At 37.5% G+C, this 27,749-nt stretch overlaps 4 protein-coding genes and 1 long non-coding RNA gene across 6 annotated transcripts in view; 2 read left to right on the forward strand and 3 right to left on the reverse strand.

Moving 5' to 3' along the window:
* LOC136804063 (triosephosphate isomerase-like) overlaps nt 1–27,749 on the forward strand; it is a 387,417-nt gene that overhangs the window by 98,611 nt on the left and 261,057 nt on the right. The window lies entirely within an intron of this gene.
* Nucleotides 514–4,719, forward strand: LOC136804101 (uncharacterized). The gene is made up of 5 exons (XM_067060846.1): nt 514–979; nt 1,241–2,563; nt 2,743–3,830; nt 4,312–4,451; nt 4,710–4,719. The coding sequence occupies exons 1-5, from the start codon at nt 514–516 to the stop codon at nt 4,717–4,719; spliced, it is 3,027 nt and encodes a 1,008-aa protein (XP_066916947.1).
* LOC136804119 (uncharacterized) lies at nt 8,996–11,757 on the reverse strand. The gene is made up of 6 exons (XM_067060862.1): nt 11,610–11,757; nt 11,175–11,278; nt 10,729–10,821; nt 10,399–10,549; nt 10,027–10,142; nt 8,996–9,528 (listed from the first exon to the last, which is right to left on the reverse strand). Exons 1-6 carry the CDS (start codon nt 11,685–11,687, stop codon nt 9,414–9,416), a joined length of 657 nt encoding a protein of 218 aa, XP_066916963.1. The 5' UTR covers nt 11,688–11,757; the 3' UTR covers nt 8,996–9,413.
* Nucleotides 12,383–26,719, reverse strand: LOC136804102 (uncharacterized). The gene is made up of 7 exons (XM_067060847.1): nt 26,593–26,719; nt 14,858–14,970; nt 14,316–14,396; nt 13,590–13,768; nt 13,263–13,369; nt 13,012–13,172; nt 12,383–12,462 (listed from the first exon to the last, which is right to left on the reverse strand). The coding sequence occupies exons 4-7, from the start codon at nt 13,614–13,616 to the stop codon at nt 12,383–12,385; spliced, it is 375 nt and encodes a 124-aa protein (XP_066916948.1). The 5' UTR covers nt 13,617–13,768; nt 14,316–14,396; nt 14,858–14,970; nt 26,593–26,719.
* LOC136804048 (uncharacterized) overlaps nt 27,316–27,749 on the reverse strand; it is a 35,362-nt gene continuing 34,928 nt past the window's right edge. For both annotated transcript variants that reach the window (XR_010846230.1, XR_010846229.1), the window contains one exon: nt 27,316–27,714. This is a non-coding gene — a long non-coding RNA (uncharacterized lncRNA). The remainder of the gene's footprint in view (nt 27,715–27,749) is intronic.

Raw genomic sequence — 27,749 nt, forward strand, 5'->3', positions numbered from 1 at the left:
GTACAGATTGCACATAGGCGTAGAGGGGATAATGCCCGGCACCACAGACCAAGGCACTTGAATTTAGCTCACATTGGTAACCCCCTTCCTGATGAACACTATTTAGGAGCTTTTAACCATGTTTGTGAGTTTTGTGGGGCCTTGGAATTTGAAAAAGAAGATGAATTCAAGTGTTGCTCTAAAGGCAAAGTTTCCCTGCCTCAATTAGAACCTTTTCCACCTCAACTTCAACATCTTTTCACTGATGATTCAAATGAGGCCAAGGAGTTTCGAAAAAAAAATCGTATTTACAATAACTCTTTTGCTTTTGGGTCTTTTTCTGTCAACTTGAGACCTCCTCCAGGTATTGGTCCTCCAACATTTAGAATTTGTGGAGAAATTTGTCATCGCTACGGTACTCTTTTTCCTAACGAAGAACAACCACAATATGCTCAATTGTATATCATTGAAGCTGCACAAGCTTTAGATTTGAGAATACAGAATCCATCTGCAGTTGATTGTAATAGGGCCACTATGGCTTTAATCCAGGATGTTCTTGAAACAGTAAATCCTTATGCTGCTTCTTTTAAGCACATGAAACAGGTTGAACAAGAGGAACAAAATCGTGCTATAGCTGAAAACCGTCCAGTTTCTAGGATAACCATGATAATGAGAGAGGGGCACGATCAAAGGCGTGGCAATGCGCCTTTGCATGAAGAGGTGGCTGCCATCTTCACAGGAGAAGATGGTGCTCCACCAGCTGGTAGGAATATTGTTTTCTATCCACGAAACCATCATTTGCAAAGTATACCATCAACATCTAGCGTAGTTGATCCATATATCTATCCATTACTTTTTCCAAGAGGTGATCTGGGCTGGGATATGAATATGCCTCACGTAGCTGAGAGGGCAACAAGGACCAGGAATCATGTGACACAACTTGAGCATTATGTTTATCGGTTAGCTATCCGAAGGGGGTTCTCTGCACTCCATTTGTCAGGTAGGCTATTTCAGCAATTTTTGGTGGATGCTTACACAAAAGTTGAAGGTTTAAGGTCCTCGTCACAATCAGCAACAATTAAGGGCCGAATGTTATCAAGGTTTAGTTGACCATCTTGAAAATGAAACTTGAATGCGGGTCATGTTATTGTTTTGCCTTCACACGGCGGGCCATTTCCGCGTCAAATCCGAGCACTTTTTTTTCAGAACAAAGAAACTTGAATGCGGGTCATGTTATTGTTTTGCCTTCCAACCTTTCCAGGGTCTCCCAGAGCCATGCAGCAGCTTTACTTGGATGCAATGGCTGTAGTTTCTAAGCATGGAAAGCCAGATGCCTTCTTGACTTTCACGTGTAATCCTAGATGGCGTGAGGTAACTGAGAACTTACTTCCCAATCAAAAAGCGCACGACAGGCCTGATTTACTTACTCGTGTGTTTCGCATGAAGTTAATTGCCATGAAAAAGGAAATAATGCAGGATGGTATTCTTGGAATGGTTGTTGCCCGTAGTGATGTGATTGAGTTCCAAAAGCGTGGTCTTCCCCATGCACATATTTTGATTCATTTTGCAGCTGAATTTAAGTTGAGAAATGCAGATGATATTGACAGCTTGATTTGTGCACAGCTCCCTGATCCAGAAACTGAACCTGAGCTTTATGAGATCATCAAGTCCAACATGATTCATGGACCATGTGGTGCTTTGAATGACCGTAGCCCGTGTATGATTGATGGTAGTTGCTCAAAAGGCTTTCCAAAATCTTTTAACGATGAAACGGTTATGAATGTGAATGGCTATCCTTCTTATCATAGACCTGACAATGGCCGTACTGTTAGGGTAAGGAATCTTGATCTTGATAATAGATGGGTCGTGCCTTATTTGTGCAAAAAATATAATGCTTACGTTAACTTGGAAGCCTGTGTTTCCATTAAAGCTGTCAAATATCTTTACAAATACATCTACAAAGGCCATGACACAGCCCATATTGAGATTGCAGAGAGAAAAGATCATGATGAGGTTAGAACTTTTCTTGATGCACGGTATGTTTCTGCTCCAGAAGCATGTTGGCGTTTATTCGCTTTTCCTATGCACACCCAGAGTCATACTGTTATCAGGTTGGCGGTACATTTACCTAACTTTCAGCGTGTTTATTTTAGGGAAGGTGAAGAAGAAAATGCAGCTGATAGAGCTGGCAATAATGAGACTATGTTGACTGCTTGGTTTTTGCTGAACCAAAATGATCCTCCTGACATTCCCTATGACTACGTCTTTATCAAATCTAGAAATGGTAACAAGTGGAAAGTAAGAGAGCGAGGCCATGGAACAGTAATCAGTCGGATGTATAATGCAAGTATACGTGAAGGTGAAAGATATTTTCTAAGAGTTTTGTTGTTACACGTTCCAGGTGCTACATCCTTTGAATACTTGACAACTTTTGATGGGGAAATCTATCCAACTTTCAGAGAGGCATGTTTAGCAAGGGGTCTTTTAGCTGATGATAATATCTGGGTTGAGACTTTGAATGAAGTAGTTCATGTTGCCACGCCAGTCAAAATTCGAAGAACGTTTTGCACCATCCTCATTCATGGTGAGCCAAATAACCCAGCAGAGCTATGGGAGAGTTTTAAGGAGCACATGATACAAGACTTCTTAAGCCACCATAGTGAATTGCAAGCTGAGCAAATGACTTTATCTAACATTGCAAACATGCTCCATCAATTTGGAAAGTCTTTACAAGATTTCAATCTGCCTCTGATTTTGATGTAGAGATTGTTCAGGAACAACCAAATGCTGCTGCTAATCGAGTGGAAGCCGACCGTGTTAGGCCATCCTTGAATGAGGCTCAAACCACTATAGCTGATGCTGTCATTAACGCTCTTTCAAATAATGATTTCAACTCTGCTAAGCTATTTTTTATTGATGGTCCTGGTGGTTGCGGTAAAACGTACATCTACAACTACATTATAAAGGAGGCCAGAGCTCAATCTTTCACTGCTTCCACCTCCTCCTGGACAGGTATTGCTGCAACACTTCTTGATGGGGGGAAGACGTGCCACAGTCTTTTCAAGTTGCCTGTACCTGTTAATGATGGTTCTACATGTAGTGTGAAACCCAATAGTACCCATGCAGAATTATTGAGGAATCAAGATATTTTTATCTTCGACGAAGCATCAATGATCCCCAAACATGCTCTTGAAGCTGTAGATAGAATGTTGAGAGATATTTGTAACAGTGGCGTACCATTTGCTGGAAAAGTTGTTTTGTTAGGTGGCGACTTTCGACAAACCCTTCCGGTTGTAAAAAGAGGAAGTCCAGCCCAGGTTGTTGAAAGTTGCTTGAAAAGAAGTCCTCTTTGGCCTCTAGCACAAGTATTTCATTTGAATCAAAACATGCGGACAGGTATCGGGGAGCAAGAATTTTCCAACTTTCTTTTGCGATTGGGTGAGGGTGCTTTGCCAATGAAAGCTCACGAACCATATCTAGGGTGCATCGAAATTCCAGAACAATGTGTGCTCCCTAAAGACTATGATCTGATTCAACAAATCTTCGGAAATTTTGCAGATGGTGAGGACCTAACAAAACGGGTGATTTTAACTCCAACAAATGAAGAAGCCTTGGAAATCAATGATAAAATTTTGCAACGTCAGACGGGGGATGTCTGTACTTATTTCAGTTTTGATTCGGTGGTTGCTGATACACAGGAGGAAGTTGATCTTTATCCTCAAGAGTTTCTAAACTCAATTACCCCAAGTGGAATGCCTAGACACAAGTTAAATCTTAAAGTGGGGTCTCTGGTAATGTTACTTCGTAATTTGTCCCTGAAAGATGGTCTTTGTAATGGGACGCGTCTCAAGGTCTGTAACTTACAAGACAATGTCATTGATGCAGAAATTCTTACTGTTTTTTTTTGCTGGTCAAAGAACTTTGATTCCCAGGATCACATTTTGTCCCAACGACACAAATTTACCATTTCAACTGAAAAGGGTCCAGTTTCCATTAAGGCTATCTTATGCTGTTACAATCAATAAAAGCCAGGGGCAAACTTATGAAAAAGTTGGTATATTTTTGCGTCGACCATGTTTCTCACACGGACAACTGTATGTTGCTTTTTCTCGCACACGTGCATTCAACTGTGTTAAAGTGTTAAATTCATTCCAACAAGGGTATGCTAGACGCAAATGCTGTACAAAAAATGTTGTATACCCTCAGATTCTTTGATTTTATTTTACCTCCTACTTTGTTATTCATGAGCTACTTAGGATGTAAACGGAATAATAACTACTTGAACAAAGAAAATTTGATTGACTAATGATTTTTTCATTTCAATCGTTTCAGAGTCATGTCAACAAGTTTCATCACTACCCAAGTTTGACTGGAGAACCTTCAATGAGATTCCCATTCCATATGGGAGACAAACCACTTCAAATGGTTTGTTTTTGGAATTCATCTGCGACTGAACCACGATGTTTTGTGAGGCAAGCAGTATTAAAGAATTTCGTTTTGCATGTTTCATCATCCCACTTTTAAAAGCTGAATTCATGTCCATCCCTTTGCAATTAGCACAACCAATGACGATTTCTTATCCCAGGGCTTGATTAATGATGATTTGTATTAAAACTGAGATTGAGCCCTGGTAATTGTTAAACCTTTACTCGAATTGTATTTGTTTGTTTACTTACTACTTACTGATTTTATCTGGTTCAGTTTTGTTATACTTATCTTCTTTTTTTCAGTAATAATTAAATCGAAGATTAAAAATGGGCAATCTTTTGATAAAAAACTCCTTCGTGAAGGATCAAGAGTGCCAAACAAAAAAACTGACCCCTCAAATGAAGTGCTCTTCGACCCAGACTGACGGGGGGTCAGTCATTAATGAAATTGATGACCACAGTAAGACATTTACATTCTGTTATTTTGGATTTGATCATGTCACATCTATTCATTTTGGTACACAAGCTTCTTAAATCTCTATTGTGATTTTGTTCACTTTACAATTCTTGCAAAATTCCATTACATTTTTAGATTAAAAACCCAAATTTAAGGGCTTTGGTACGCAACACCTTTTTCACAACACCAATTTACTATTTTTGTTTTCCTTACAGCACGGTTGATATTTGGCATTGTTGCCAAATCCCGGGAGGAGCTCAAGGAGCTTCTCAAAGCTCAGAAAAAAGTAGAGAGCGGTAAGAAAAATTACGTGATTTTGTTACCGTTTCGGTTGGCTGACCATGAGTCAGTCAGTAGGAATAGTTTTGGGCCCTTTTTTGGCCATTTTTGATGACTTGTTTTTTTCAGTACAAATCTCTGTAAACAAAATTTTAAAAAAGTTCTGGAAAGGGAATTTCGACTTCCATCTGAAAGTATGAAAATGGGGTCATTTGCAAAACTTCAATATTTAGTTAACCTAAAATGACCCAAATGGCCCACTGACTAATTGATGAAATAGTTCAAAAACTCATTTATTGCTGGCATTTTTTTCATTAGCTTTTACAGTATCTTGTGATAAATTTACAACAATAAAACTGTACTCCATACTTTTCTTTTAGTGAGCGCATACAATTCCAGAGCCCGAGCCTCCTCCTCATCGTCGTCGTCTTCACGGTTCTCGCCCTACACAAAGGTGAAGGAGAGAAAATGATCGTTTGTATCGTATTTGTTTGGTTGTTTGTTGCGTTTCGTTGGATTGTTTGTATAGTTGTAGTACATGTTAGAATACCTTTTTGAGTTCTATGTATTTATTTTTATTTTTTATATAAATTTTTTATACTCTTCCTGAAGAATCTACAGCGTTGCGTTACGGTATCATGCCTTACTCTCCTCCTCAATTTATTATCTTTCGAACCACTGAGTTGGCATTTACTCAACTACTTAACGAACCTACCCCAATTTTTTTAGCTCAATTCAACTCATTCCCTTATGAATTTCAAAATCAATTATTGCATTCATTTCTGTTCTCCCGTCCTCTGTAGAAAGGAGACTTCACGTCACAACAATGTATAGTCATATAGTCATAGAAATTAAAGATCAAGGCTAAATTTATTGTACATTCAATCATTGATTAGAATATAAACAGTTGTTCAAGGAACAGGGGGGGGCACGCAGTTACTACAAGACAGTATGACACTTACTACCGTGGTGGTACTGTATTCAGAAGTTATGAAAACAGTTACTACACAGTGTAGTAACTGCTGTTTGGGGGTGGTGCCAAACACTAAAACTAGCACTTTTGGTGTAGTAAGTGCTTATATTTTAATTCTTTTTAAAGAACTTTCAAAATTTTTCACAAAAAATGTATTTTTTTGTGAAAAAATTCTTTGTTAAAAAAAATATTTTTGTTATAAATGGACGAGAAAAAAATTTGAAATTTTTCTCAGACCCAACTTAAATTATACTTTCCCTAATTATCATTAAAATGTTCTCAACAGCTGTTAACCAAGTAAATTAAAAGAAAATCTAGCACAAAAATGGCTTTGATTGAAAAACAATCGCAATTTAGGGTAATTTCGAGCATGTTTTTGATGATATCACTCAAAAACAGGGGTGATACCTGGAAATCTTTTCTGAAAACAGTTACTACCAAGGTGTAGTAACTGCAAAGGGTGGTGGTCCTGAAAAAAAGTGTTGAAAAAGCACTTACTACACATCATGTCTTGTAGTAACTGCGTGCCCCCCCCCCCTGTAAGGAATTCTATTTTATCAAAATTTTATTCTTATTCCTAATATTATCATCGTAAAAAATAAAATTATCCAGACGATATATTTATTTTTTAAATTTTTTAAATTTTTATTTATTTATTTTTTCTTAAATGTATTTTTACAGCCAAAGCTAGATAGAAGATTTAATAACTTACAGATAATGATATTTTATCTTTTTGACATACAACCTGCCCAATCATTGTTATGAGCCTCTTAAAATGTACCTAAAACGTTCAAGGAACTTATTATAAGCGATGGTCAAATTTCTAACTTTGAGAACTAACAGTTATTTAAAATTTACACTCATTTAAAAGGATTTGAATGAACTTAGGGGTTATTTTTGGAAAATGCCAAATAATTTAATCTTGGCGAAACTTCTCAATTTTTCGATTATATAACACTGTCTTAGCTAATATTATGCAATTACTTGATTACTTGGTATTTCCGAGAGTCCTCGGTATTTTTAGAAACTTTCCGATTTGCCTGACCCTTAATAATTTGTGTGCGCTTTATTTGGTCTTTGCTTGACCATCCTTTAAGATTTGCATTAAATTTATGATTGATATTCTAATAACGTCGTGCTTCACTTCGACTTAAAGAAAAGAAAGTCACAGGGGACACAACTTAAAGGTTTTCCCAAAAAAACTCGCCCAAATGGACTATCCATAGTACAGTGAAGTCTCCATAACTCGAATGTCTCCTTAATTCTTTTTATTTGATCGTGCTTTCAAGCGAGCTTCAACATCCAAAGGACTTTTAATGCGTTCAGCTACAGCTCAACAGGCGTGCGACGCTGGGTACCGGCTAGTTCTCTATATTACCGTATAACTTCGAATAAACGCCCCTCTTTAAGGAAAAAATTCCAATAACCCCCACCCCCTTACCCAGGGTGTTTATTCGAAGTATACTCTTATCTGCAACTGGTTTAGTTTTGCTAAATAATCATTTTCAGTTTTATTTTGACTATTTTCAGAAAACGACGCAAATTCATTTTTTGACTATAATGCAGGAGCTTCGAAAGTTTAAGTGACGTTAAAAGATCGAATGTTTGGCTCCAAACATTCGAAAAAGTCGCAAAGTTAAATAAACGTTAATTGCGTAGAGAAAAAAGCACGGATGACGTCTTGCATAGGTTATTACTGACTAAAAGATGATCTAATATTTGAGTGAACTCACCAATTTTCGATGCATGCAATTCTTCATTAGCTTTGTAATTTGAGAATTAAGGTGTATTAAGTACCATCAATAATAATGCCAATGTTAGAACATCAATCAGCAGAATCCAATGACGAAAAGCTAACAGCAATTGTAACAAATATTAACGTGGACAGCAACAACGGCGATTAAATCAATATATGTTTATTATACTTTTATTGTTTAACTAGTGTCTGTAACGAAAAAAAAGAGATCTATAGTCTTAGACAAAAATACTCAAAATGTCGGGAAATTGAAAGGAAAGAGAGGCAGAATTATCTTTCTTTTGTTTAAGCGCAAGGATGGCCTTTATTGGTCTTTTCATTCAATTTTCGAAAAATTCTAACGGAAGCATGGAGACAGAGGTGTTGTTAAGGGGACAAGTTTATGCAAAGATTACATTTCTCAAGCTTCACGAGTTTTTACGAATATTATCAGAGCAGGATTTTTGCCAAAAACACAGAAAATGAAAGACAGAAAAAAAGACATGAAGTTATTCAATCAATTTTTCCTATAAGCGATAATCAAATATGTGGGTCCTGTAGGATGAAATAAGTACTCAATGAAGAATATAATATCTACATGTTTTCTCTAAAAACATTGGTTATAATCTGGGGGGGGGAGCCAGGCAAATGGACGAACGGGTATGTGCGGCGGTTAAGGGTATGTTTTTTAAAATATCAGAAATGCACTGTAAGGGTGGACTTTTGATAAATGCACTGTATGGGGGGGGTTTCAGCAAATGTAGGAAAAATTGCAAATTTTTGCTCGAAAATCTCGATTTTTTTGCTCTAAAAGAGTTGAAAATTTGAGAAAATGCACTGTAATGGTATGAATTTCACCGATTTTTTTCTGCACTGTAAGGGTGCGATTCTAAAAGCCATTTTTTTCGCCGCACATACCGTCAGTTGGTAAACCCACTGCCCCCACCCCCGGGTTATAATCATATACCTGGGTATGTCCGAGCCAAAAATCGAAAATCGACCCTTAGAGAGAGGGAAAATTTGCTTTTTTGGGACCCTTTGGGACTTTTCCCAAAATTAGAGAGAAGATTTGTCGTTGTTTGGACCCTTTGAGGTACTTTTCTCAAAATTTTTCTCAATTTTGCTGATTTTTGAACCTCCGAGAAGAGAAATTTCGATTTTAAGGCCAAAATACACAATTAGTGAATATACAAATAATTAAAATTTAGCACTGAGAAATAAATCTTATTAGATTTATACATCCTATTCAAAACAACTAATTTGCTAACATTTTTACAATAATTTTGTTATTGTTAGTTTCCAACTCCTTAAATGGTTACCTTATTACACGAATATTACTAGGCAAGTATTCAACGGCCTTGAAATTTGTACGATCTGAAATTAACACGAATTTTTCTGCTTTTTCAAGGAAACGGTGGCTGGTTTTAATTAAGGAGGGTTTTTATTAACACGAAATTTTTCAATTTGTGTTAATAAAAAATTTTTCAATTCGTGTTAATAAAATGACTAGTAATATTCGTGTAATAAGGTATGTTTTCTATGCTGAAACGTTTTTGTTCTTCCTCAATCACTTTCATTGCTGTTTACCAGGTCAACCAAAAAAACGATATTCCTCTGTGAAAGACATATCTTTTTCTCCATAATAGCGTTAACGTCGATTGCCATTAAATTGTTATTCCTGCAAGAATGTTAAAAATGTGCTACATCCCGTATTGAATTCCTTCATATTCAAAATATTTGGAAAATCCAGGAAACCGCCTTGTCCGGGGGTAAACTTGCTCTGTTTGGGGGTAATTTTGCTCTGTTTGAGGGTAATTTTGATTGTCCATTGGATCAACTAATGTTCATCTAAGCTCTAGTTTAGACGGCCGACTTTCTGCCCTGCCTATTCTAATTGTTAGAGTAGGCAGAAAGAGGGCACAAAGTTGGTTGTTAAAATCTTTGCTTGGAAAGGTTTGAAAGAAGACATTGCATTGACGTCAAAAGAGGGCTATGCATCACTTTAGACAGCCCACTTTATGCCCTCTTTAATTCGCAATTAGAATAGGCAGGGCAAAAAGTGGGCCGTCTAAACTAGAGCTAATTCACAGTTTTAAAGCGGTTCGATCTTAACCCCACCACCTTCAATGAAACATTTAAAGACACTAGCTATCCTTGCTTAAATGGAATATTTTACCTTCTAAAAGATTTAATATGAGTCACGTCAAACGTTTCATTTCCTATCCTTCCACTTGGTGCTTCCTCAGTTTGCGTCAGTAAATCCACAATGGCCAATAAAAGGCTTTCGTTTATCTGGAAAGAAAAAAGAAAGATAATAATCCAAGACCAAAAAGAGACCTGGTTACTATCGGATACCTTATTAGGGATCTAAGGGGTTGAATCAAATGTTGGAAGTATCATGCTTGATATAGATTTTCGTATACTTTATGAAATTTTTGACCTGAACATTTCTCCATCCCCCACACCTAGATATAAAAGGGAAACTCAATTTTTTATGACAAAACTCCTGGTAGATGGGAGAAAACGGAGAAATCAATGACTTGTTTACCTTTAAAAAATATTTATTTAGTCCATAGATACTTTTGTCATCGCAAATGAAACGCACAGCTTTGTTATCTCTGGACGACGATCGTGTATAGTTTTCAGATTTCAACAAAAACTTCGGGGTTTGTAACTTGGGAAACTGCAGCACAATGTCTCTGATTCGAGAAAGGGTAATGTTTAGTTAGATTGTACTATAAAATAGCTGTAGCCAATAAAACTATGATACAAATGATGGTAATAATTATTAGATTATGTTACAAAACTAAAGAAATGTCAAGATTCAAATGTTTGATATAGATAGGGTTAAATCAATTTTGTAATTGGTGGTTCTTACCCAGGTCGGACGAATTCCTCAAGGTGCCTTATTTCATCGATTTGGTTTGCAGGAGTAAATGGCCCATAACATTGAAGTCGGTTTACGGATTCTCTAAGCATGAGTATTGATAAGAATGTATTTAAAACGAGATGACTCATAAATATGTTCCATTTCAAACATCTAGGTTTTTTCATTTAGTTGACTCTTCAGCTTATTTCTCAAAAGATTGTAAGTCAGATACAATGTAGATTTTGTGATCTTTTCAATGGGTTGTATCAGCTGTATTGTTTTCGATATGTTGAGACATAGACAACTTATTACCAATTGAACTTCTTAGAGGTCCTTTTTTCAAAAGTGTTATCAGAAACACAGGGGAGATATATAATCAACATAACAAGTTTCACTTAAAAATTCGATAGGGGGTGGTCCAGGTGGTCATAACAAATCTTTTTCTCAAATCTGACCTTTTCCCAATCAATTTGTTGTAAAATGTCCATTCAGGAGTCAACTCTTTCATGCTTGAGATTAAGTCTGGGAGCCTCATATCGACGTTCACTACATTTATAACCTTGGAATTACAAAGACATGAAGTAAACATGATAAATTGATATTTTATGAATTATCTTCTTTTATTATCTTTTTTTAATAGTATATGTAACGCTAATGACGCAAATTGATGTTAAAAAAAGACTTTCAAAACGATATTGACGTTACAGAGAAGAATTTAAATTCATGTTGCACCATATAGCCAAATTCAGCGTTTGCAGCGACAGAAGCAAACTAATATTTTATCCGTAACAGTAGGTCAAAATGGGTGTTTAGTGTGTTTATTGACTTTAGATCATCATATGTACATAAGCTGAAACTCGTGAACCTTTATTGATAAAAATGAAAGATACCTGTTTTTCTACAATTTGGGTTCCATGGAAATAATATTTGAAATTCCCATTCCAATTTTCGAAATTGAACCCCGTCATCGAGGCCCATAGTGGTCCATTTATTCTCACTTGATTAGGGTAATGTTCCACATTATGAAAATTGGCTTTACATTCAGTTTTTCCCGTGGTAAAAAAAGAAAGGTCAACCTACGTCACTCGAATATCAATCGACCATGAGATTACATAACTAACCCCTGATTTGAAACCAAAGTATACCTAGGACTTAAAATCTACATACCATAAATTTCTTTCATGTCTATCACAAATTGCTTGAGGTAACTTTCTGATAATACTAACTCATTTTCTGAAATTTCTTCTTTTTGAAGTATAAATATTCCATTTACAATAAGTAGAAAATGACTGAAAAGAAAATTTGAACAAGATGATTGCAAACCTTCCCATTGAAAGATCACTGTCTCACGTGCTAATGGGTTGTGTTGAATAAACTAATTAGAAGATTCCGAAATTGAGTCAAGGAAGCTCGTGAAATAATTTAGCTTGCAATTTTCTTCCCTTTTAATCCCAAATGAAATATTTTATGTCTAGCTTAACTTCTTTGTAATTATCTGTTATTCCCTACGATCGATATAATTTCAGCCAAATTATTGTGTACAAAATTATTGAAACGTCGCATACACAACTGTGTTTTTAATGTTCACCCTACATACATAAATTCATACATATAATACAATATAATACAATTTAGATTCTAGTTCAACTTAAGTTAACTATTCCTACCTGAAGTAAGGGTCTGGCAGAATTCCATTTAGAATCACAGGGGCATAGTAGAACATCCAATTTCGGCATTTATTTGCTATCCAATGGATAAGTGAATAATTATAGAATTATTAGAATAAATTAAGAAAATTTAGAATTGAGAAACTTTAGAATTTTTGGTCTAAAAGCCTTCTGGTCCCAGCAGCCGGTCAAGTTATAAATTTTTGATATTCCAAATGCGAGAAAAACCTTGAAACGTCTTATGATGGATTCATGAAAAGCAGTTCGTTTAGATTGTTTCAGAATATCATTATGGTAATATCATTATGCTAAGGGAAGAAGACTTCGGGTGTTTTAGTATTTTAAGAATCTATCATTATTTACCGTGGGTATGCAGGCTGAACTATTCTCATTTTCAAGGCCTGGTGTCCTTGCCCTGCAAAGCCTGAGGTTTCTTTGCTTCTGAATTTCGTGGAACCTTGTGCACCATTCTTTTTCAGATTTTGGATTTCTCTACCTGAAATGCTGGGACTTAGAGGGTCATTGATTTCAGGTGGGAGTTTTAAGTAGTGGTGGGACCTCATTTTTCCACACTATGAATACCATAGAAGTGTGATATGGCCTTATGTGTTAACGGTTTGAATACCTTTAAAATAATTGCGATGTGCAGCTAAACTTCGTGGAAGTCTGGTAACTTCATCAGTTGGTTTCAAAGAAAGCAATGCCTTATCAATTATAAGAACGTCTTTGCCAAGATACCATGGCTTCTTTGAATACACAGAGTCAAACCATAACCTATCGAGCGACCTAAATGTAAATAGAGACATATTAAGATGATAATTAGAGGAGAACAAAAGAATGGTATCATTAATTTCGATGAAAACTTAATTCGCTTACTTTGCTACACCTTGAAATATTCCATGCATGTAGTCAAACGGTATATTCCAAATTACATCAATAAAAGGCAGTTGACCAAGGATTGAGTATCCACGTGTACCGAAAACCTTAAAAGGAATCAAAAGAAGAAAAAACTACATTGGCTGTGTGCTAATGAACATCTAACTTACGTATGTAAATGTCAGTATAACTTAAGTAATCGATATTTATTCTCAGTACAATGAAAAAGAATGATAAACAGAAGCAAAAGAAGATTTCCTTATGTACCTATTTTAGCCCTACATACAGCAGAATTCAGGAAAATATCAAATTATTATTTCAACTAACTGTTTCTTTTGTTTCTAAAGCAACCATAGCTTGTCCGAGTGTTCTCAGTTGAGTTCTTTGTTGTTGATTTTCAACAAATGGAAAAACTACATTTGAAGCCACAGTTTCTTACTCAATCTCACAGCAGCTGCATCCGTAGTAACCATTAAATTGAACCATTTCTTGAACCAAACATTTGGCTAATATAAAATAAGAAATTCTAGATTAATTTGATTAATTTGTTACAATTTCTTAAGTATAAGATTTTGGGAGTAGACCTAACTGGGGTTAGGTCCCAGTGAAAAAATTAGGTTCCCCATGAGTTTTGAGTCCCCCTAAAGATTCACGATTCATTTTGACCCTCGAGACTTTTAAAAGTTCGTTCCACAAAAAAAGGTTTATTCGATGTAAATTATGAAGGTTAAAGCCAACCATTAAGATGAAATATTCAGCTCCCATGTTAAATAATGCAATTTCAGCTCCCCATCATGTACATTAGATAGCCCCCCCCCCAAATATTTGAAAAATCTTTAGCTCCCACTTATTTGGGCTCTTTGGAGGGTGGAACCCAGCCTCAACTAACAGGGGCAGCTGATGCTATGTAATAAGATTTAGCAAATATCATCTTACTGAATCGTTGGAAAGCAGAGTGCCAATCTTTCTAAAATGAGAAGCGAGGATTTTTTTCTTTTGGAAACACACAAAAAAAACTTTGGAATTCATATTCAATATTCTATACAAATTTACCTGGTAGATCAAACAGTCCACTAATTATTGTTATTTTTCCCTCCACCTCTTTACCACTTTCTTCTTCAATGATTGAAAATTCTTTAAATTGAAAAAAAATAAGTATAACATGAATGAGAAAGGAGCAAAGATTTTATCTGGCAAGTAAGTATTATTTAAATAGTCAATGCGCAGGTAAAAACTGAGATCTTCCGCACAAGAAGTGGATTATTAAGATGTTGTCCCGTAAGATTGTTTTGAAATCAAGACAGCATCAGCAATACCATCTTTATCATCCTAGGGGCTAAGCTAAACCGACGACATGAACCGTCTACAAATTCATAGCTATATCAAAATAGACAAAATAGGCAGCTTTTTTATGGGGTTAAAAAGTTACAAATGATAATGAGTATACAGAGTTTTGAATAAAGACTACCATCTTGTCAACTATAAGAAACTCTAATAGTGTTTAATAGATGCATGCATGCATTATTGTTTCCCCATAGAAAACAAAACCTGTTCCAACTCAGAGAATTCATCCAAAGTTTATTTAAAAAATGAACCTTCAAATGTAAGTTTCTTCATTTCCTCAATTAATGGCCGCAAAAATGTCCTCATGTAAGGCTTGTTGTAACCAAACCAGAGCCCAGCAAATATTCGGTACTTTTTAGATTTCCTAAAAAAAGATATGTCAGAAGTTTGGAAGTGTTTTTAGATTGATTATGCAAATGATCAAGTTTAATTTCTAAATCTTTGGTAATACTAATATATCTCATTTTTGGTGGAAGTTCATTTATGGAGAGATACACAGGCCATACAGAAAATGAGCTACTGTTAAACAGGTTCACACCATCTGTGTTCATTTGGCAGGTCAAACTCAATTCTTTGTTGAAGTATCCATGACTTATGAGGTTTTGGTAGAATTGGCCATCATATATCCCTGTATACTGGTTCTGTTTTGGGAATTGGTTTGTGAAGTGATTTGCGGAGACCTGGTTCTAAAGAGGAAATAAAAAACAACATCAAAACACAAAATTCAATTCAAAAATTTTTTTTTGTTCTTTTCTAAATGTAAAATATATTTTTGTAAATTCTTCACAAGATGCAAATTTTAGACAAAGATTATATAAATATCTTCCAGTAAAGTATGAACTCTTTGTTTATTATAGAAAATTATTAATTCCAGAATTACACAGAGCAGCATAAAGAGTTTTTGAATCAGAAATTTGTAACAATTACTTCTTAAGATTCATTTTAATTGACTCTCAACAAAATGGTCGTTATACGTATTGGGTTTCACAGTGGGCACACTTGTCTTCAGGTCCAGTCAAAGGTGTAAAACAATTCTTGCAATAGAAGAACTTGCACACTTCATCATCTTGTATGCCTAGAATGTGGTACATCTGGCTTATTGTTGTGGGAAAGTTGTTTGGTTTTGGTAGGTGAAGTGATGTTAGAAGAAGGAGATCTCTCAGTGCTGGCTTTGTCAAATTGTGTCTTCTTGCAAACACCATGTGAAGAAGCATTGAGTTCTCAAGAGATAAATTGACTCCATTACATAATGGTTTAGGTTCAACATATGGGCGTGTGGTATCAAATATAGAACTGTCATCATCGTAGCCACAATCATCAGCATTGATGTTCATCATGTTGTGCGCTTCAGCTAAAATATATCCAGATGAGAGTCAAATCAATACAATAATATTGTATGTATAATTATTTCAAAAGCAAGCATGCAAACACTTTTTCTGCCCCCCTTATGAGCTTAAGTCGTGTCAGATTTTTATTAAATTCCATCCTTCTTTATTTCAATTATTGATCGCATATTACATTTTTTTACAGAAGAATTTAATTCTATTTTAAAATAAGAAATAATATCCCCATCCCTTTCCTATAGGTTTGCTGGAATCTTTTACTATTTCCCTAGTCATGAAGACAGAAATATTACGGTTTATATATACTTGTAAAAAAAAGGTCTTATTGTGAAATCCTACGACCGCGGTTGAGAACTGTCATAAAGACAGCAAAACTGCAGGGTGTTTACTTTCAATAGACCTGTTCACTCTTCCATCCGCCATATTCAGGCCATATTGAATTGTATGAAAAAATTAAGGTGGCCAAATTCCAGTGGTGCATTGAAAATATGTAAAACCTATCCAAAAAGAAAGTATTAATATAGCCAATCTTTTATTGTTCTAATGATTATAATATAGAATATAGATGCTTTGTTGTCTTTTTAATCTTTGTGTAAACTTTGCATATGTTTTGCAAATTTTCCAACTAAACCCAACCACAGCTTTTTTGTTCCTGTATTTTTGCATACAATTCAAGATGGCAGATGGAAAGGCAAAAGATCTATTCTCGATAGATATGATTTCTGCCCAACTCATCAACAACCCTGCTGACACACCGGACTTCATGAACACTGGACAAGAAAGTCCAGGTGTCAGATGAGAATACTTTCTTTTACAACCAGACAAATCTCAACACCGAAGTCCAGTGCGCATTATTTTTGAAACACATGTGTCTGGTGTCCAGAAGTTTGAAAAATTAACACCGGACTAATACAGAACTAAAGGTTTCTGGTGTGGCTGAATTATACTTTTTGGCACGGGACAAAACATCGGACTGTCCGGTGCGTTGTTGGCGCAGGGTTGTACTCATCATCATAGTTTGACCTTTTACTCTGTGACCGATCAACTCTTTTTTTATCTATAAAACGACGCAAACACAAGTTATTTGTGATTGCAGCCCTACACTGTATTATAATGCCGACATACCTTGTTTAATTATATATATAGCGGCCATCATAGCTAACTTAACTTAATCTTGCATCACATCCCGTGAGAGTGGGTAGCTTGCGCCATATCTTATATAGTATATTCAGGTTTATTGTTCTAATCATATTATATCTTCTCGTTTAGACTAACATGACAGAGGTTTTAAATATATAAATATATTACATTTGAACTGAACTTGGTGTTCCCATTTAATTCTGGCGTGGTGATAGCTGCTTCGATCCGCTTCACTGGATACTGGTTGATTCAAATTCCATTGTTTTCAATTAACTTTGGGTTGACGATAGTGATTTTGTCGACACTATACGTATACAAGACCTCTGATCATGGCTGACTCTTTCAAGCCACCCAAACAGTGGCAATTAACAGAAAATGAGACAATTACTAGCTTTGCCAATTGGCAATCGAACATTATGTACCACCTTTCATTAAACAATGATTTCGGCCAATTTTTAGATTCAAATTGGTCTAAGAAATCCATACCGAACCGCGGTTTGCAAGCTGAAGGAGACAAAACACCTCTCCAAAGGAATATCATTTTAGAACGTATGCTTGCACTCATCGCCCAATTCGTCCCTTCACTACTCAGGAACGATATCATCAAGAAAAGCACCAGTCTCAACTGGATATGGCAACGCATCCGTAAACATTATTCGTTCGCCCAATCAGAAGTGAACTTTCTTAAGCTTTCAAATATTAAACGTGAGAGCGATGAACGTTATGAGACATTCTTCCAAAGAATTATTGCCCACTTGGAAGACAACCTCCTCACTGTGGAATCAGGTTTAATTCACGATGGCGCTGCACCAACAGCTAATGAAGAAATGTCACCAACACTAGAACGCTTAGCAGTATATATGTGGTTAACGTTAATAGACGAACGCCTCCCAGCACATGTTTCGAGAGTTTACGCCCACGACCTACAATCAAAGACTCTTAAAGAAATACAACCTCAGCTAGCCGAAGCTATGGACTGTCTCCTTTCTGATTTATCTGTCCAAGACGAGATTTCAGTAAATTACACCAACTCCCGACGTCCAAAGCAACGTCAAACGTTTCAACGTCGCGATCAACGTCGTTTCAACGCCAAAGGTGTTAGCAACTCCAAATCATGCATTCTCTGCAAATCAGCTGGAAGGAATCATCAGGGTCACGACATTGCTGGATGTCATTTTTTGTCCCAATTTGAAAAATTGAAAATCGCTGACGCACTAACCGTTGACGTTTCTGATGATGTACCCCAGGAAGCAGAACATTTCGAAAGTGATCAATTTCAAGTCACGCCAGAGTCTACAGTACAAAAAGTACAATGTGATTCTTCCCCTTACTTCCATGCATTCTACCAACATCATCCAGCTCATATTGTGATCGACACAGGCGCTACTTCATCACTCATCTCGAGATCTTTCGTCAGACGCTCTGGCATCGTTATCCAACCAACCAGACACTCCGCACGTTCCGTGGATAAGAGTTCTTTAAAAATACACGGAGAGGTAAGAATACAACTTAACTTTGGTGACATTCCATTACCAGTTACAGCGTTAGTAGTTGATACAATTGACTGCGACTTACTTGCCGGTGTACCCTTCTGTAAAGAGAACGATATACAGGTTCACCTCAAACGAGAAACGATCACCATTGGATCATCCAATTTTGCGTACGGCACTAAACCAACTAGACAATCAGACATATTCAGAACAGAGTCATTTATCCTTCGCAGTGACGTTAGTCATGTCGTTCTTCCAGGAGAATACCTAGAATTCAGTAGCGAATCACTGAAATCCTATGAAGGCGAAATCTCGATCGAGCCACATCGTTCATCACCACTAAATGGATCATGGCCAGAACCTAACATCTCAAGAGTCATTGATGGCAACATTCGTATCCCCAACAACTCCGGAGAAGCAATCTCGCTTTCCAAGTCGCAACATTTCGCTATGATATGGAGAGTCATTACACCATCTGACTTCCCTTCGCTGCATCAACACCATCACCAAGCACCTACAATACAGTCTGCCGGTAGCCGTCCATCTCACACATCACTCTTCTCTGATGCCGTTTCGCTTGATCCGGACAACCAGCTCAACACCGAACAACGCCAGTCGTTCCGTAACCTCCATCGAACATACGATTCTGTCTTCAATCCCGTGTTTGGTGCTTACAACGACCACAGTGGAACCATCCGTGCCAAAGTCAACATTGGTAACGTCCAACCTCCACCACAGAAGGGCAAGCTTCCCTTTTACAAACAGTCCAATTTACAAACTTTACAAGAAGAAGCTGATAAGCTTGAACAATTGGGCGTTCTTGCCAAACCAGAAGATGTTAACGTCGATGTAGAGTATGTTTCTCCTAGCTTCCTAACCGAAAAACCTTCCGGAGGTTATAGACTTGTTACAGCATTTAATAATCTCGGACAGTATACGAAAATACTTCCAACGGTTTCCAACACTTGTAATGATGTTTTACGAAAACTCTCTAAATGGAAGTATCTTATTAAGGCTGACTTGACAAAAAGTTTTTTTCAAATTCCTGTTGCAAAGTCCTCTATGAAATACCTCGGAACTGTCACACCATTCAAGGGACTACGTGTGTATACTCGATCTGCTATGGGTATGCCCGGCTCGTCTGAACATTTACAAGAACTAATGTGTCGTATTTTTGGAGATTTAATTCAGCAAGGAATTGTTATTATTCTTGCTGACGATGTTCACGTTGTTGGAAACACCATCGAGGAACTCTTAGACAATTGGAAAAAGGTTCTCCAACGACTCTCCCAAAACAATCTCTGCTTATCCGCTGCCAAGACCGTGATCTGTCCAGTAGAGACAACAATCCTTGGCTGGAAATGGAAAAATGGCACATTATCACCCTGCGCCCACAAGACATCACCCCTAGCTTCCGTCAAGCCACCAGCAACATGCACATCAATGAGATCGTTCATCGGTGCATTTAAAGCCCTTGCTCGTTGCATACCACGTTACTCTTCGCTCGTCGCACCACTGGAGGATTCCATTAAAGGCATGCAAGGCTAGCAAAAGATACACTGGACGGACGAACTGAGGACTCAATTCTTTCGATGCCAAGAGGCTGTCAACTCACCCAAAACGATCACCATACCTCGACCCGACGATAAGCTTACATTGACAACAGACGCTTCTCCAGTCAACCAAGGTTTAGCCGCTACACTCTTCCTCGATCGTGATGGCAAACGTCATATCGGCGGATTCTTCAGTTTTAAACTAAAGTCACACCAAATCGGGTGGTGGCCCTGTGAACATGAAGCCCTTGCCATATCATCCGCTGTTCATCACTTTGCCCCATACATACGAGACTCTCACCACTCTACTCAAGTGCTGACCGACAACGAACCGTGCGTTGAAGCCAACCGACGATTACGTCAAGGAAAGTTTTCCACCTCAAGTCGCGTTTCGACCTTTCTTGCCACACTCAGCGAATTCAACGTAGAAGTTTGCCACATCAGCGGTTCATCCAACCATTCGAGCGATTTTGGTTCTCGTAACCCAAACGAATGCCGCGACAAATCGTGCCAGATTTGCAAGTTCGTACAAGAGACAGTCGATTCAGTGGTTCAGCAAGTATCGATCGACGACATCCTTTCAGGATCCGCTAGAATGCCGTTCCTCAACAATTCTTCTTGGCACTCTGCGCAACAAGAATGTCCCTCCTTACGTCGTGCATTCGCCCATCTACAACAAGGGACACGTCCACCACGGAAGGCGCGACACATTCAAGACGTTCGAAAGTACCTACGCGTCGCTACAATCTCCGCCAATAATCTCCTTGTCGTCAAGAAGAATGATCCTTACGTCCACCAACGACAACTGATCGTTGTACCCTCCGCCATCCTCCCCGGGCTTATCACCGCCCTCCATATTCAACTCAATCACCCAACCCGTAATCAACTCCAAAAGGTCTTCGATCGCCATTTCTATGCTATAAATAGCATTTCTACAATCGAGTCTGTCACATCAAGTTGCCACACTTGTCAATCCTTAATGAAACTACCCAACGAAACCTACGAGCAGACATCAACAACCCTGCCACACCACCCAGGAAAGATGTTCTCTGCCGACGTTTTACGCCGTACAAAACAAAAGATCTTTGTTTCTCGCGATATTTTCTCGAGCTACACTACCGCCGTTTTTATTCCCGACGAAAAATCTGAAAGTCTTCGTTCTGCTCTTCTATCTACCACGAACCATCTCAGAACACCTTCTACGATCATTCGTGTCGATGCCGCCCCTGGCTTTCAGTCTCTCAAGACAGACAAAAGTTTATCATCTGCCGGTATTTTAATTAACTTTGGTAGAATTAAGAATAAAAACAGTAACGCAACAATCGACAAGGGTATTCAAGAGCTCGAAAATGAACTAATCCGTATTGAGCGAGAGGGGAAGCCATTAACCCCGCTTGCTCTCGAGCAAGCCCTCCACAACCTCAACACACGTATTCGATCCCGTGGTTTGTCTGCGAAAGAAATCATCCATCGACGAGATCAATCAACCGGCAACGAAATCGACGTGAAGGACAACACACTTCTTCACCAACACGAGCATCTCCGACAACGAAACCATCAACCCAGTGCCCGATCCAAAGGCCAAGGCGGAGACGCCGCTAAAGATGCTACCGTCCAAGTCGGTGACTTGGTATTCATCAAACAAGAAGGCTCCAAGCATAAATCTAGGGAGCAATTGTTGGCCATATGGCTACCGTTCAGAAATTCGATAATTCACGTTTCATGTCTCGAAAGTACGATCTACCTTTGACACGTATATACCCCGCAACTCCCCGCCAACGACTATACTTCCACGATTGGGACAACAATCATATCGACGACTTCACTTCATCTGACGAGGAAACAACTCTTCAACCAGATGACACCCCCAACATTGACGGTGCTGACCCTGAGGAAGACACCAACAATCGTGCGAGACGCAATGTTAGGCGCCCACGGTATCTTGATGATTATGTTGTAAATATTGAAGGGTGAAGTGCTGGTAACCTCTCCCCTTATTTCTTGTTTATTTTATTTGGTTATGTTTGAAATGGCGGACAGATTGATTGCACCATTTGTATATAGTTTTGGTTTGTTTGCATTTGGACAAACGTATTTGGTTTGTTGATTTATATTACTTTGGTGTTAAAAGTGGAGAACAGAAAGTAATTGCGCCATTTGAGTTATTGATGTACATAGATTGTCTTGGTTTACATTCCATTTTATTGGAGGACAGAAAGTGATTGCGCCATATCTTATATAGTATATTCAGGTTTATTGTTCTAATCATATTATATCTTCTCGTTTAGACTAACATGACAGAGGTTTTAAATATATAAATATATTACATTTGAACTGAACTTGGTGTTCCCATTTAATTCTGGCGTTGGATCAGTGGCTGGAGGCTAACATGCACACAGTAGCCCTCAAATGAATGACCTTGCTGGTTATTGAAATAAACTATATTCAGCTATATTCAGCTTTTTATTTGACGTCAACTAGATCAGACGCTTTTGCAACGCTCTTCGAAAAAAATGGCTGAAAACAAATAAAAACATCAAAATTCATGAAATAACATCAAAATGGATAGAGATCAGCCTTTCGAAGCAGCCTCACCACCTCAAGCTCAAGCACGCCGTCAAGATGTACTGAAGACGAAGACCTGTATCGCTTAACATGCAAAAAATGTAAAAGATCAGTTCATTATGAGTGCACACAGTTACCCCTGTATCAACTACAAATATTCGTGACATCCTACAACGATCATTACTTATGTTCAAACTGCGTACGAATAACGAAAAACCTAAGAAATAAAGTGGGAAAAAACACTCAACACATGATGCAAAATGAACTTAAAAAGAAAGACGACGTCATACAAAAACTGAACAATGAGGTCAACACCAACACCAAAACCCGTGATTCCATCAAAAATGACTTAAAAACTTTCCTGACAGGGAAACTACAAGAGATGGAGGAAAAGACAAGAAGCATGATAAAGGAGGAAATAAAGCACACCGCAGAAATAATGACGGAAACATCAAAGAAAACATACGCCGAGATTACCAAGAAACAAAAAGAAGACTTAAAATCTGCCGAAGAACAAAAACGGAAGGAAGAAAGTGAAAAGAGAGACATAGAATCTAGAAAACTGAATATGATCGTTCACGGGTTTCTCGAATATTCAGGCCCAGATAAGGAAGATGAAGAAAATGGGAAAAAATATGACAAATTTCGGTTCCGAGAACTCCTAGATGACATCAATGTTCCAGAGATCAATGTTACTCACCACAGATTAGGAGACAGAAAAACTAAGAATGGCCGTCCTCTGAAAGTCACCCTGCAAAGTCAACATGACAAAGATCTTATCATGAAGAATTTACACATGCTAAAAGAAACTTGTTTCTTTCAGGTAAGTATAACGGAAGATTTCACAATCAACGAACGGAAAAAGATCAAGGAGATGCACGAACAAGCAAAGAAACTTAACAAAGACAATAACAATAATGACTTCAACTGGCGCGTTAGAGGAAGCCCAAGAACAAAACTACGAATCGTTAAAAAATTACAAAACCAAACAAAAATATCTTCAAATTACAAACCAAAATGCTCTACAGAAGAAGTCGTCAGCGATTGGGCATTGACAGATGATGATCAATGATTCATTTTGTAAAATAGGCAGTCGAACTCTATTAGCTTTCAAGCTAGTACAGATTTGTACACATTTTTCGACTTTAAAGAATATATACATTAACATTAGCTCCGCTCACAGCTCTACTCTATCATTTTTGTTTTGATTTAACTTTATATTTTAATGACCAGCCAGGTCATTCATTTTAGGGCTATGCATGTTAGCCTCCACTGATGCAAGTTACCCAATCTCACGGTAGCAATGGGCATTTTTAAACCATACAGGGATATTGACAAACCTTTCAAGGGGGGTCTGAGCCTTGATTTTCCAGGGGGCTTTTGGTAATTTTCAGATTTTCCAAGAGGTTATTAAAGGTTTCCAGGGGTTCTCTCCTCCTAAACTGGCATCAATAGTCACTTTCCAGGCCCTTTTTCATAAAATTTCATTTTCCAGGGGTGTCGACTCCTTATTTCCAGGGGATAATTTTTGTTATCCAAAATTTCCAGGGGGGTTAGTGAAAAAAGTTTGTCAATATCCAGACGGTGTCAATCGAACGAATCAAACGCCGAATCAATTGAACGCAATTGAAGGCAATCGAATAATTGCAATTCGATTGTCGAACGCAATCGAATCACAATCGAATATTACCCAGGTTTTGCCGTTCGATTGCTTCGATTATGTTCGATTGATTCAATTGCATTAGATTTTATTCACTTTTGTACGACACGGTACTTAAGTACTCGGCCGCACACGCTAGAAAGCTCTAACGGAGTGATCCAATTTAATCAAATCGCAATCAAACTCATCAAACATAATTGTAATCGAACGAAATCGAATATTTTTAATCGATTGTAATTGACAATCAATCGAAACAATCTAACCTTACTCAAAGGCAATCAAACACAATCGAATTTTACCCAGGAATCGGCCGTTCGATTGAGATTCGATTATTTCGATTGCGATTTTTGTTCGAAGTTGTTCGATTGACATCGTCTGGCAATATCCCTACTACAATTTTTTTTTGGAATTCAAGCCCAATTAACTCATCTGCTCTGAGACTGAGAATTAGTAAGTACCGAGTTTATGTATGTGTGTTTTTATGCGACGGAGAAGGTAAGGTTCTAATTTGACTAGATCCTGACTGACTGAGAACGACGGTAAATCAGCACTTTCACCGTCCTCGATTTTGCGGGTCAAAACTGCGGGTTTTTCCAAATTGCTTCAGTTACTTTGCCGTCCTAAAAATACAAATACATAAACTCGCTAGTTATTAGGAGGAGGCGGTTTTTAGAGCAAAGTACTGAGAGGGTTATTTTTTATAACGTTCAAAAGACCAGACAGTTGTATACCCGAATTAGACAAGGTACCCATGTTGGCATTTATATACGGTAAAGGTGTGTTGTCGATTTTTTGGGGAGGCAGGTGCAGGGTGCGAGTTCTTACCACTGTTGTGAAAGTCTTCAATATCAATTGACGGAATGTTAACTTCATTGTTGTATAACCATTGTGTTGCAACTTCTTGATCTCTATTATAGTTTAGAGTTAATCGTTCTCTTTCTTGTAATAGTGGTGGATTGTTTTGAACTACAATATCATCATCATCATGATGAACTTCATTCATTATAATATCCAAATCATTGTCATCTACTGACTGATCATTAACCACTTCCAGAGGAACCATCTGACTAGGTGACGAATTTGGGGTGTCATATTTTGCATTGAGAAAGCTATCAAATACAAACTCTCTATCCATATATGCTTTATCCCAAAACAAAGTGACTAAACTATTTGGAATTCCAAATTATTTAGATGTTAGAAGCTTTGACCATTACTGTGGCTACCATTTCTCTCAAATAAATTTCGGCGGGAACACAAAATTTACCGTCAACCGACTTTTGTCTTTTACCTGCGATGCCCAAAGTAGTAGTCTATCGCACACCGTAATTTTCGTCTAATCTTCGGCGGGAATTTGAAGCTCATACTCATTCTTCTGCATTCGCTTCGGTCAAGCTCTGGTCGTTCGTTCTGACTCTGTCTAGCTACACTAACTGCAGTACTTGCTTTTCTTTTATTATACACTTTTACTATACAACTGAAAATGAGTGGCAAACGTGTCAGTGTCAAGCGTAAACTTGATGTCGATGAAGGTAAAACTTGTAAAAATTTTCTGTGTATTTTTTAATCCAAAAGCTGGACAAAATATGCTTGATGGTGAAAATATTTGCATGGGAAATTGGGCGGTTCAAGTTATAGTCTGTTACCCCCCTGTGGACAACATGGATTTTCCGCAGCAGTATTTTCCTTTTGAAAAACTTCAGGATTTCCGTAACATTCAAGATTTTTTATGGGAAAATCTTGGATTTTCCGATACGTATGACTAAATAGTGAGGAAGAATCCTGGATTTTCCGAAATCTGTTGCTTGAAATTGGGCTGGAAATCGTCTGCTCCTTATTACGGAAATAAAACCCTTGCAGCGTTGTCACGTGTGGCATGTCGTCACACGTGTGCCAAATTTGATAGAAAAGACCTCACGTTCTCCCCAGTCTGGAAATCGCGGCTTGTGCGCCGGATATCTCCGGTGTAGATTTGAGATTTGAGATCTGCTGCCTTCAACTTTTTCCAGTTAAGTTGGCGCATCTCCGGCGTAACATTTCCCTTCTTTCCAGATTGGCGTTCTCTCAAACCATACGATATGTGATAAGGGAATGATCAACCATTTTTACTTTCAGATACTGGTATTAAATTGAAAGTCAGGTTTGAAGATGGTATTGTCAGCACAAAAGATGCTGGGAAATTTAAGTGCAAACCTCTTATCGAATTGGATAACAAAGATAAAGAAATTGGTATCTCACCTGATGTAAGTCTGGAAGATTATGTTATATACTGTCTCAGTACAAACCAGATGAATTATCTTGTCTCTAGGTAACAGATGTGTTGTAAGAGCCAAATCAATTATATGACGTTATCACTAACAGAATTTCTGCTCCCAAATGATTCCAAAAAGCAAACAATCTAAATATATATTGAACAGAATACTGAATATGCAGTACCGTAAGATCGCGTACATGGAATCAGTGGAGGCTAACATGCATATCCCTCAAATGACTGAACAATCGAAGCAGCAAAATTTCAAAACAAATGATACATTTTAATGGCCAGCCAGGTCATTCATTTGAGGGTTATGCATGTTACCCTCCACTGATGCAAGTTACCTGACCTCACGGTACCTAACCATAACAATTCAAAAGCTCCCTCAACAATAGATCTTTTGCTAGGCGTGTTGTCATGTTTTTTCGATGCTGGAGTTTTTATACTCAACATGACATCCGGCCTAGCAAAAGGTCTATCAAACGCGCCAAAATGAAAACAAATTGAAAGTGCTGGTGTACAGCCACTTTTAAAAATACAAAACCAAGCTGGCATCTTATCCAGGAAAGAATAGCTGAGTCTTATTTTAGCTGACCAGCTTGTTTTGTGTCTCTTTTGAATTATTATGGATAATAAGGATTATTTCGTCAACTTTATACAGTAGGCAAATTAATTAATGCAAAGAGTAAAAGATGCAGTCTGAGTCATTTACCAATCGTTAAAAGGTTATTATAATAAATTATGCTTATCTTTCCGTTAAGGACATGGAACATATTCCTGAAATGGAAACAATATCACTTCATGACGATCAAGACATTCTGGCACTATATGATAACTACTATTATCCTGCCACCATTATACAAGTCAGTAAAAGAAAAGCTAAAGTCAAACATGGTAAGGACTTTAAAGATTCTTCATTTTCAACCTCAGTTTTTTTATTATCCTTGGATATCTTTTGAATTTTATCTTTTTCTCTATATCATTTTTACCATACTTTTTTCTTACGATGCTTGATGATTTGGAAATAAGTTGATAATTTTTGTTACAATTTTACAACCACCATTTCCTACTACTGTATCTTTCTCTTTCAGGATCAGAGGGTAGTCCTAAAAAACAAAAATCAGGATCAGAGGGTAACCCC

The sequence above is a fragment of the Clytia hemisphaerica genome, unplaced genomic scaffold (genome assembly GCF_902728285.1).
Source record: "Clytia hemisphaerica strain Z4C2 unplaced genomic scaffold, Clytia hemisphaerica genome assembly, whole genome shotgun sequence".
Taxonomy (NCBI): domain Eukaryota; kingdom Metazoa; phylum Cnidaria; class Hydrozoa; order Leptothecata; family Clytiidae; genus Clytia; species Clytia hemisphaerica.